Here is a 12,155-nt window from a genome sequence, read left to right on the forward strand (position 1 = left end):
GACATGCCATAAAGCTGTACCTCCCCAGGAGTTGAAGTCTAGGCTTCTTCTCCTGGCCATGCCTCTGTGTGCCAAATAATAAAAACTTTGACTTAAATTTTGTTTGGATTATGTGGACGAGTGATTCTTTGAAAGAGGAATGTTTTCAAGAACCAATCTAGCAGTAACAGTCATGCTATTTGTGCTTTGGTGTTTTTTTTTTGTCCCCAAGTGTATTATATTTTTCCTACATTTCACTTTGCTAGATTTGACCCATCATTTTAGCCAATTGAAATTCTTTTGGGTATTGATTTTGCTCTCTAATTTACCAGTTTTGCTCGAGGTCATACGGTAAGTGACAGGGCTGTATTTAGAACCCAGGTGTTTTTATTTCAGGTCTAGTACTCTTTTTATTCTATCTTGAATGTATTGCAGCTGTGTGAGATAAGGTTGGAAAAGTAGGTCAGAACCAGATTATGAGAGTCCTTGAATGTCAGCCTTATGAGTACTGGTAGGTAGTGGTGATACATTAAGCTCGGGCAGGTTTGGGGATTTATGTCCCCTCTTCCCCCTTTTTGTACTCCCCAGGACAGCAAGGAGCCCTCCGTTACCACGGTGGTTACTCAACAAATGTTTGTTGAATGACTGACCTGTGATAGTGGTAATGCATAATAAATAAGTGCTGGGATTACAAATCAGGACCCTAATTTGTTTTATAACGCTGAGAAATCAATTTTTCCTCTCTGGGCTTGTTTTCTTATTTGTAAGATACAGGCATTAGACTTGATCATCTCGAAGGCAGGAGTGTTTAACCTTTTTTGTGTTGTGGACCCCTCTGGCAGTCTGGTGAAGCCTATGGATCCTTCCTCTGAATAATGCTTTTTAAATTCATAAAATAAAACACATAGGATTACAAAAGGCATCAGTTATATTGAAATAAATATCTAATTTTTTTCCCCGTTCAAGTTCATTCTGAAATCTTCCCACGGTCCAGAATACCCACGAGCCAGACACCCCACGCTCTGGGCGTCCTGACAGACAGCCCGTGTTCTGGGCTCCCTCGCGGCTCTGCCACCGCGTGTTCTAGGTCCCCCCTTAGTCCTGACAGCCCTGCGTCTTCTAAGCCTCCCCTTCGGCTTTGATACTCTCTGGTGTCGAGTCTCGCGTGGGGAAGCGAAAGTTTATTCCTCCCCCCACCCGCACACCACGACATCCGGAGGGGCACAGGGAGGGCAGCGGGGCGTCGGTAAGCGGCTACTGGCGGAAGCGTGGGTGTCACCGAGGCGGCTCCGTAGAGCCAATGCCGCATCTCCATAGCAACAGCTTCACGCCCCCTCCCCTTCCTTTTCAAATCCTCCTTCAGGTGTCCAGGAAGCCGGAAACGGAAGTGCGTAAGCAGTACTGCCCGCGGAGAGAGGGCTCTCAGGAGCGGTTTCTTGGCATTGACCAATGGGGAAATTGCGTTCCTTTTGGTCCCGCCCCAGGAACGCTTCAGGTACTGGGTCTACTGTTTGGGGACCGTGGTGGAGCGGGGACAGGTTCTGAGGCTTTTGGGGTGGCAGTGGAGGGAAGGGCTTGGGGCTACCAAGGGGAGCGGCCAGAGAGCGGGTCGGGGAGAGCCGGGAGGCGAGGAACCGGGGAGCAAGTTATCTGGAGTTACTGGGCTCTGGAGTGCCCGAGTCAGAACTCGAACCCGGGTCCGCGGTGGCAAGCCCGACGTCTTTTCACTGCAGCCGGGAGAGGGAGGGCGGGTACATCGTAGACGCTTAATAAATGTTCCTTGATTGATCGATTGGGTGTAGAAGCCCAGTGGAGCCGTAGATGGAGCATGGTCCGTAGAGCCGGAAGGCACCTTAGATATCGTGTAGAATTAGACCGCGTCCCATTTCTCACAGGTGGAAACAGAGGTCCAGAGAGAGGACACATGGATTCAGGGAAGGGCTAGAACTAGAATCCATTTCTTCTGAATAGTATGGCATACCCGTGACCTTCCCCGCTTCTTCTTCTAATTCTTCTTTTTTTTTTTACTCTGTATAGTCCACCACTGGTGGGTGATATCTTTTAAGTTTCCTGACTTTCCTCATCTGCATTTCAGGAGAAAACCCATAATGGTAGTCCCAATATAATATTTGCATTCCCTTTCTTAGACTTGGCATACACAGCTCTAGAGAGCTTCTAGGGAGGAATGTCCTAGAAAAAACGATACCGAGACTCATATACATTACAAGCAGATGGAGAAAGAGGGACTTTCTCCAAGTAGAAAGGAAATAGGGATAAAGATGGGTCTAGGACAAGGTACAAGGTCCCTTCCAGCTCTAAGGGGAAGAGGCATGTAACAGTTACACAAATTAGAAAATGATTAATACAAAAGAGAAGTCAAACTGGTCTAAATGAGGAGGTCAGGGTCTTAACTAAACTTTATATATCACCCATTGTCTAGCATGGAGCCCTGCAAGTAAGTAGTAGAGACTTTTTCAACTTTTTCTTTCTTTTTTTGGTCAAGGCAGTGGGGGTTAAGTGACTTGCCCAGGGTCACACAGCTAGTTAAGTGTCTGAATCTGGCTTTGAACTCAGGTCCTCCTGAATCCAGGGCCAGTGCTTTATCCACTGTGCCACCTAGCTGCCCCCTAAGTAGTAGAGACTTAATAAATGTTGGTTCAGCTGAATAAACTGGAAGGAAGTATCACTTTTGGTTGAAGGGCTCAGGGAAGGTGTCATGGATGAAGTGGCTCTTGAACTGGTTCTTGAAAGACAGGAATGATGTCAGTAGAGATTGTAGTAGAGATTGAACTGGGAACCAACATGATGAGAAATGGAACTGACCTCTTGTTCAGCTAAGCCAAAATAGAGTGCACAGAAGTACTGTTAGGCTGCAAAGGTAGATTGTACCATGGTTTTAGAAACTTGAGTGTCAGGTGTTTGTATTTTATTATAGAGACCCTGGGGAGCCATTAAAGGTTTTTGGTCATGGAAATGATGTTTTGCTATGTAGATCAGGAAGATTACTGTCATTGTTTTAGGATAGGCTATTCTTTGGGAGGAAGAGAAACCAGCCCAGGAGATTGAGAAAGATTGGGGGTTGGGTGGGGAGGAAGGGAGCAGTTTGGTGAAAGGCCAGGGAAGAAAGTATGAAGGATGGTCCAGTGGATAGGTTCAGAATAATTTGTAGTCAAATGACCTGGATATAAATCTCAGTTTAGCCATTGTGACCTTGGGCAAGTCTCTTAACCTTTCTGGGCCTTAGGTTTCTCATCTGTAAAATGAGGCAATTGGGGTGGATGACCTCTGAGGTCCCTCCCAGTACTGCCTTGCATATAATAAGTATTTCAGAAATGCTTGTTGAATGATAGATACATTTAGGAACCTGGTTATAAGATGTTATTTGAATGACTGAAAATTTCATTTTAAAATAAAGAATGATAATATTTGGGGAAAAAAGTATGAAGAAGTGAGTGACTAACAGTGTCAAATGCTGTAGAGATGTCCAGGAAGGGCCTGAAGTGAATTATGAATTGGAGAAGGGAAGGACTAGAGGCATGGCTAATATAGTAAATAGTCTAGGTGAGAGGTAATTAGGGCATGAATAGAGAAGTGGAAAGGCAAGACAAAACAGGAAAGAAACTTCAGATGTAGGATTGATCTGGTGCTTAACTCAGTGCCTGACACATAGTAGGTATTTAATAAATGCTTGTGGACTTGATCGAATTTGGCAACTAATTGTGGAATATGAAAGTGAGGGAAAAATCTAGAATAACTCACAGTTTTCAGTCTGGGTGACTAAGAAAACTGGTACTATTGAGAGACCTAGGAAATCAGCACGAGGGGTAGGTTTTGAGGGAAAGTTGTTGAGGGACATCTTGTATTTTGGATATGGCAGAATATCCAAGTAAAGATGTCCATCGGGAGTTGGAAATGTGAGGAAGAGAGCTATGTAGTAGTTACCTATTTTAACTGATTATTTGTGAATACTGGGTGTTGAAGTTCTTTCTTCACATGGCATTCAAGAAAAATAATTACTGGGGGGCAGCTAGGTGGCGCAGTGAATAAAGCATCGGCCCTGGATTCAGGAGGACCTGAGTTCAAATTCGGCCTCAGACATTTGACAATAGTTGTGTTACCCTGGGCAAGTCACTTAACCCTCATTGCCCCGTGGCGCCCCCCCCCCCAAGAAAAGAATTACTGGTTTGTGGGAGTGGAGGGGTGACTACTACAGTAAACAAGATACTTTGGAGAAGGGGAGATGAAAGAAGGCTTGAGGCCAACCATAAGCAAAGCCCTTAAGATATCATGACAGAGTATTAGAAATAGAGGGATCTTTCATTTTACAGAGGAGGAAACCAAGGCCCCAAAGTTGTGAAGAGATTTGCCAAAGATCATAGAAGAAGGCAGGCTTATTAAGTTCTTAAGGAATTCAATGCTTAGCTGAAGTCATATGGGGCACAAGTCTTGCAGATTTATAAACTGTTAGACCTGGATGGGGATATTAGATACTCACCTGTCCAACCATATCATCTTACAAAGAGAGAACCCGAAATCCAGATTTAATGTCAGAGGAATCCTTATCACCTGACTAACGCCTGATGAGTGCTATTTCAGCAAGGTTGTTCAATTTAGACTTTCGATATAGCCAAGATTCATGACTTGGGATGAGTAGCTGAATCGTCAGGGTGCTTCTTGGTAGTCCCCAGGTACGCTTTGACTTCAAACTCACCCTAATGAGGGAGGGCAACCCAAGCAATCTCCTTTAGGGCAGTAGGGGCTTGGGCCTGCCTCTGTCTGTGGTGGGGTGGAATGCAGACAGTTGAAGGACTGCACAGTCACTATGCTCACTTATGCTCTCCAATCCCTTCACTCAAAAACCTTGGTCACTGGGGCAGCTAGGTGGCATAGTGGATAGAGCACCGGCCCTGGAGTCAGGAGGTCCTGAATTCAAATGCGGCTTCAGACACTTGACAACTTACTAGCTGTGTGACCCTGGGCAAGTCACTTAACCCCAATTGCCTCATCAAAACAAAAAAAAACCCCTTGGTCACTGACAGGTAGTGAGATGACCTGCTCGCTAGCTATCTCCCCTCACCCCTAAGTTAGGCCAAAACTTGTTTCTTGCCAGATGATGGCCTCCATCTTCTCTTCCCCCTCCCTTTGATAAGTTGTTTATCCTGACCTACTCCCATCCTCTTCTCCCCTAATGCCCACTCCTTCACCTTCCTTAGAAAAGTACAATTAATATCAGTGGTGTCTCTATTTCTGACCCTGGTAAAAGTCTCAGTCACACCACCCTCATTTCAGCTCTGGAGAATTTGGCCTTAGGTGTGATTGATTTTGGCAAGCATTTGCTCAGATAAGATAATCAAAGCCATGGGGTGGTGGATTTTGTTAGGGGAGAGTGTATGGATTACACAAGAAGAGAGGATGGGGTTTTAGGATATACTGTTCTTAGGGAAGAAGAGAAACTACCCAAGGAGATTGAGAAGAATCAGTCAGAGAGGTAGGAAGAGAACTGGAAGGGAGCAGGCTGTCCCATAAAAGACTTAAGGAAGAAAGGAAGGAGGAGTGGGTGATTAACAATGTCAAATGCTACAGAGATGTCTAGGAGGGGCCTGAGAAAGAGCTCTAGCTATTAGTAACTTGGAAAGAACTATATTATAGCACAGAGAAAGCGACAGAAGAGCTGAGGGTTGGAGAATGAACAGGTAATGAGTAAGTAGAAACAGTGAAGGTAGATTAGACCATGCATTCTAGAAACTTAGTAATGATAGCAAGGGAAGATAATGGATGGGATAACTTGAAAGGGTAGCAGGGTAAAGGGAGGATTTTTTTTTTCCTTTTAAAGATAAGAAAAAGCCGAATGTGTTGGTAGGTATAAGGGAAGGAACCCAAAGGAAGAGAGAGGTTGAAGAAGATGAGCAGGGCTCTAGAATAGGAATTCTCAACATAGGATCTGTTAACTTATTAAAAAATTTTTTTTGATGATTGTATTTCAGTATAATTGGTCTCCTTTGTAATTCTGTGTAATTTAGTTTTTGTTTTTTGTGGGGCAATGAGGGTTAACTGTCGACCAGGTCACACAGCTAGTAAGTGTCAAGTGTCTGAAGCTGGATTTGAACTCAGGTCCTCCTGAATCCAGGGCCAGTGCTTTATCCACTGCACCACCTAGCTGCCCCCTGGTGTGTAATTTTTGATGCATTTAAAAGCATTCTGAGAAAGAATCAGTAGGTTTCAGCAGACTGCCAAAGGAGTCTATAACACACCTTTTGCTATGAACCTCCACCCTAGAAGAAATGGGAAGGGTGCTTTATCCACTGTGCCACCTAGCTGCCCAAAAATATTTCAATAAAATAGAAAATTGTTCACCTATTTAAAAAAAAAAGGCATTTACCTGTTGTGAGAGAATCCTTGAGTCTGTTTCTCCCTCACTTGGAATCAGGAGAGGCATTATATGATAGCCAAAGAACAAATGAGTTTTGTGGAGGGTCAATGGAGATCATCATTATTCCTATTGTACCAGTCCTTTTTTTTTTTTTTTTTTTTTAGTGAGGCAATTGGGGTTAAGTGACTTGCCCAGGGTCACACAGCTAGTAAGTGTTAAGTGTCTGAGGCCGGATTTGAACTCAGGTACTCCTGACTCCAGGGCCGATACTCTATCCACTGCGCCACCTAGCTGCCCCTGTACTATTCCTAATGTATTTACTTAATTGAGTAGTTGCAGTGCTAGAGGTTTGAAAGGTTGCTGAATTAGACACGATCCTTATCTGCTGGATTTGTAAATTGGACAGATAAAAGATAGAAACATGGGAAGAGGATGCAAGTGGTTAATTACGAATATTTTTATAAGTGCTTTAATGTCTACAAAGTAACTTTCCCCACAGCAATCCTGAGAGCTGGGTAGAGCAAGTACTATTATATTCACTTCATTTTACTGACAGCCAGAAAGGTGACTGTCTCAAGGTCATTCTGTGTTGGAACTGGGATATGAATCAGATACCAAGTTCAAAGCTCTTGTATTTGGAATTGCTGCCATACCCTGGCGGTCTCAAGTATTCAGCACTACATTTGTTTTGCTTATCTTTGAGGGTCTGGGCAGTCCTATGATGTCATTTAGGAAAAATAAAGATGGCAAGTTAGTAAAAGGTTCCTTTTGCAGAACTATCTACTTCACTTTGGTTGGCTAGACCTGACCGGCAAAATTCCATTTCTACAGCTTCACCCTGAGCCTGAAACTATGGATATGCGTTATCTTGCAACAACAAAAGTGTGTGGTGGTCATGCCTACATGACAAGCATGGAGAATTGACATTTCTTTAAGCAAGGAGGGAACTAAAGGATAATGAAATGTGTCTGACTCTCAGGCCTTGGACTTCTGTTCTCTTGGGAAAAGGCTTTGCTGACTTCTTAACTGTTGTTATGTGGATACTTTATAGGATCTGTGTTCTCACTGATATGAGTATTCTCTCCATGAATGCAGATTGCAACCCATTCGTGCCTTCTGTGCAATTCTTGACTTTGTCCTCCAAAAAGTCCTCCATAGAAGTGTAAGGGGCTAAAATTCTAGCTAGTCTGTCTAAAATATCTAATGAGTGGTTGCTGATAAATTATAAGCTTTAGCAAGAGTTAGACTTTTAAGCATTTATTAAGGAGAATAAGAATTTGGTGAAGAGAAAGAGAAAGGCCAAGATTCATCTATCTATTAAAGGGAGAGCACATTTCTAGCTCCACTCTCCACCCGAGTCGTCAAGAAAGAGAGCAAGAGAGCCAGCCTCACCCCTTCTTCCTCCCACAAACAAATGTCACTTCCTGCGCCAAAGAAAAGCCACATGGCTTGCCCTCAGGCGCCTTCTCCTCATGGTGGAGCTTTCCTACAGTAGCTCTCTAGCAGGTGGCGTCATTCCAATCGGTATAGAAGATAGCCTCAGTTCTCTGGAAGGTTTCCCCTGGGGTATTTGTCATTTGGTGGGTATCAGTGCAACACTTGTTCTGTTCTGTTTTCCACACTACACGATCAGTTTACGTCTTTTGACAACCATATATTTTCCTGCACACATCTTGTGTGCCATTTGTTGCATAAAGTCATCCAAGGCAGTATGGTGCAGCTTACACTCCTTGCTGTATGTATCTCTACTGCCTTGTGGGGCACCTGCAGTTTTGGTTTTTAAGAGAAAATGGTGTTTGAGGATTGGTTACCATAAAGCATTACTGGAAGAATTTTGTCATGAAGATGGTTTTTTTTTGGTTTTCGTTTCTTTAAACAAATTTTTTTTTTTTGGTCAGGAAAGAAGATTGGACATTGAAAGTGTGGTAAAATTTTACAAATGCCATCCAACCCCAGAGAATCAGAGAATTTCAGAGTTGGGTGTGACCTCACTGGCACTCCGTAGTCCAGTGGGTTTCAGACCAGTCCATTGCTGAGAAACAATCACCTTTACAGCATAGCTGACAAGTAGACTTTTATAGCCTTTGCTAAATAATAGAAGGGAACCTCATCTCCTCTTCTTCCAGGTCCAGCCTATTGTCCATGTGTAGGGCCTGTCCGTGGCATATTTATTTATGGACTAACTTAATGACCTGCCCTTTGCAATAATTTCACATAGCACATGCACACATATACAATTATGTATTTTGATAAATTGTCACAGTCCAAATGTTGGGCCTCAGTTTCTTCATCGATAAAATAATACATTGGATTGGATAATACATTCCTTCAGGTGCAAAATCTATGACCTAATCCTTTTTCTAAGCTTTAAATTCATTGGTAACTCCAGATTATGATAACAAATACTGTTAGGACAGCATTGTTTATATGAGAAACTAGAAGAGTTATTGGTAGTTGTAAGCAAGAATCTGAATCAGAGAGGTCAAATGAACTACTTATAATCATGCAGTTTGTTAGCATCAGAATCTGGACTAGAACTTAGGTCTTATGAGGCTCAACTCCATTGTTAATTCCGCTAAAGTTGGCTGCCTTAACTTACTTGAATTTAAACTGATTCTATGGTGATCATAATTTCAATCTAAAACCTTGGAGAGACCAGGTGTAAACCACTTCTATGAGAAAGTATTTCTATAAGAGCTATTTTTTAGTTCTTATAGAGCTAAGAGCATAGGTCTAGATAGAGGGTTCTTATCTTGGAGTCAGTGGACCACAATAAGGCTGTAAATAGATTTCAGAGAGTCTTAGAACTTGGATGGGGGAAAAAATTACATCTTTATTTTCTTTAAGATATAATTGAATTTTAGCATTTCCTTTGGTTATTTCAAAACATTCTCAGAAGCGGTCAATAGGCTTCACCAGGCCTCCAAAGGGGTCTATGACACAAGAAAGGTTAAGAACTTCTAATTTAGAGCCAGAAGGGACCTTAGAGGTCAGCTGGTCCAGCCTTCTCATTTTCTACATGAGGAACATGATGCTTAGAGGAGTTTAGTGACTCAGCTGCATAGGGTGGAAGTGACTGAGGCAAGCTTTGAACCTAGATCCTCTGATTTCCAATTCATTTGTCCTTCCACTATTTCTGCTCTGTCATGGTCCTCCTTCCACAACCTTCACCATATTCCTTTTATGCTGTAGTTTCTTAACAGCATGGAGGTGAATGACCTTGGATTCTCAAAGGCTATGGACCCAATGGTAAACTATTATCTGAGGACTAGCCTAAGTTTGGAGAGACTTATTACTATTATTATTTTTATTTTTTTGTGGGGCACTGGGGGTTAAGTGACTTGCCCAGGGTCACACAGCTAGTAAATATCAAGTGTCTGAGGTCAGATTTGAACTCAGGTCCTCCTGAATTCAGGGCCGGTGCTTTATTCACTGAGCCACCTAGCTGCCCCTGAGACTTATTACCAGATTGGATTGCTGTAAGTTAATGAATAATTTTTGACCATAGCAATTTATGAAGTTGTCTGCTAAGACATGGAGATATTGCAATCTGTACCAGTGGAGGGAATAGGCACATGAATGAAATTATATGTGATGAAACTATTCTTTGTATTTCTCAATATGTCAGATGTTGAAGGAATGGAAACAAAGAATAAGAGTCCCTACCTCTTGGAGCTTAAATTTCAGTAGGGAGAGAAGGCATTTACATAAATAATAATACAAGGTATAATGTATTGTAGTCAGGGACAAGTGATCATCCTGGCTGGGGGGAATACTGAAGGTTTCTGGGAGTTGTTGGTAGTTGAGCTGTCCTTTTTGAGGAATCAGAATGGTTGAGGTAGGGCTATTAGAAGTGAGACCGGGGCAGGTAGGTGGTGCAGTCGATAGAGCACTGGCGCTGGATTCAGGAAGACCTGAGTTCAAATCCAGCCTCAGACACTTGACACTTACTAGCTGTGTGACCCTGGGCAAATCACTTAACCCCCGTTGTCCTGCAAAAAACAAAAAAACAACAACAAACAAGAAGTGAGACAAATATTAAATAACTTAAAACTTACCCTGCCTTTCTGCAGTTTTAGAACCATGCCACACTGAAAGACAAGTACAAAATGGGAAGATGCTGAGGTCTTTTATAACCTGAAGAACTTGGTTAAAGCATAACATTTTATCTTTCGGACTTCTAGGACAACTTTGAGACAGTGTTTTATATTTGCTCCAAGATGGCTAATTCTCACCCATCTCTTTTTCACTCCCAAGCAGAGTACAGTATCACCATGGCCAGCCGAATGACCGATAGCCATCGTCGATTCCTCCAAGTACTGATGTCTAATGGAATAATAGATGCACCTGAGGCAAGACGGCTACATAGATTTTTCTGTGAGCAGCATAAAGGTGAGTATGATTCCCTGGAAATTTTGGAAGTAGCAGTAGGGTGTTAATTAATGACTAGTCAAATTTGGGGCAATGGGAAGCAATGACAGTTCTTGAACAGGGAAGAGGCATGATAAATATATATTGGGAAGATTAGTCTGGGCATGATGTATAGGAGGGATTGGAAGGGAAGAGATCTAAGGAGCCATTGAAGAAGTCTAGGAATAACATAGTAAAGGAACGAATTAGGATGCTGGAAACCAGAAAGGAAAGGAGGGAACGGGTGAAAACAAATTTTTATGGAGGGAGGATTTGATGACCAGTGGGATTTATGAGATGAGGAAGAGAGAGACAAAGATGATTCCAAGGGAGACTGGTTATGCCATTGATAAAGATAAGGAAGTCTGGAAGAGGAACAGGTTTGAGGGTAAAAGAATGCCAAAGAACCATTGACTTAACTTTTCAAGTAAATGTATATTGATTATATAGTATGTATAGGCCCTGTGTTAGGCTTGGGGAGGGGAAGTGGGGAGAGATAAGGTAAAGAAAACATAGCCTCTGCCCTCAATCTTTCACTGTTTCCTTAACTCTCTATATTCTGGCTTCTGACCTCATTAGTCCACCATAACTGCTCTCTTCAAAGCTGCCAGTGATCTTCTTATTGTCTAATCTATTGGCCCTTTCTTTGTCCTCATTCTTCTTGACCTCTCAGCAGCCTCTGCCACTGTTGTTCACCCTCTTCTTTTTGATCCTCTTTCCTTTCTAGGTTTTTGTGAACTACTCTTTCCTGGTGGTTCTCTCTAACCAGGACTTCCCAATATCCTTTTCTAGATCTTCATGCAAGTCATACCTGCCAATCCACAGGACTCTGTCCCAGGCCCTCTTCTCTTTTCCCTCCATATTATTTCACTTGGGCATCTCATGAGCTCCCATGGACTCAGTTTTCTCTATGCAGATGGTTCTCTGATATAATTATCTAACCTTAACCTCTCTGGTGACCTAGTCTTATGTCTCTAGCTATTGGGCATCTCGAATTGATGTCTTATAGACATCTTAAACTTAACATGTCTAATACCAAACTCATTATCTTTCCTCCCAAACCCTTTCTTCTTCATAACCTCCCATTTACTGTCAACAGCATCACCATCTCCCCATTCACCCAGACTCACAATCTAGGTGACATCCTGGATTCCTCCATCTCCCCCCACCATTCCAGTCTGTTGGCAAGGCCTATCCATCTTAGCTTTATGATATGTCTCGCAGGCCCCTCCTTTTCTCCTGACTCTTGACCACCCTCATTATCTCACACCTGGACTATTACAGTAGCCTGTTGGTTGGTCTCCCTGCCACTCCAGTCCATTGCTCCATTTCACTATCAGAGTGATCTTTCTGAAGAGCGGGTCTGACCATGGCCATGTTGCTGACTTTGTTACCT

General features: G+C 42.8%; 1 protein-coding gene across 2 annotated transcripts in view; it reads left to right on the forward strand.

Annotated features, from left to right (window-relative positions):
* The first annotated feature begins 1,337 nt into the window (after positions 1–1,337).
* NSMCE1 (NSE1 homolog, SMC5-SMC6 complex component) overlaps positions 1,338–12,155 on the forward strand; it is a 69,283-nt gene continuing 58,465 nt past the window's right edge. Inside the window, exons 1-2 of one of the 2 annotated variants that reach the window (XM_043979661.1) lie at positions 1,338–1,474; positions 10,607–10,741. In XM_043979661.1, the coding sequence (XP_043835596.1) occupies positions 1,429–1,474; positions 10,607–10,741 (181 nt within the window). In that variant the 5' untranslated portion in view covers positions 1,338–1,428. The remainder of the gene's footprint in view (positions 1,475–10,606; positions 10,742–12,155) is intronic. The other variant, XM_043979656.1, reaches the window with a different exon arrangement.

This window comes from Dromiciops gliroides, chromosome 1 (assembly GCF_019393635.1).
Source record: "Dromiciops gliroides isolate mDroGli1 chromosome 1, mDroGli1.pri, whole genome shotgun sequence".
In the NCBI taxonomy this organism is placed as follows: domain Eukaryota; kingdom Metazoa; phylum Chordata; class Mammalia; order Microbiotheria; family Microbiotheriidae; genus Dromiciops; species Dromiciops gliroides.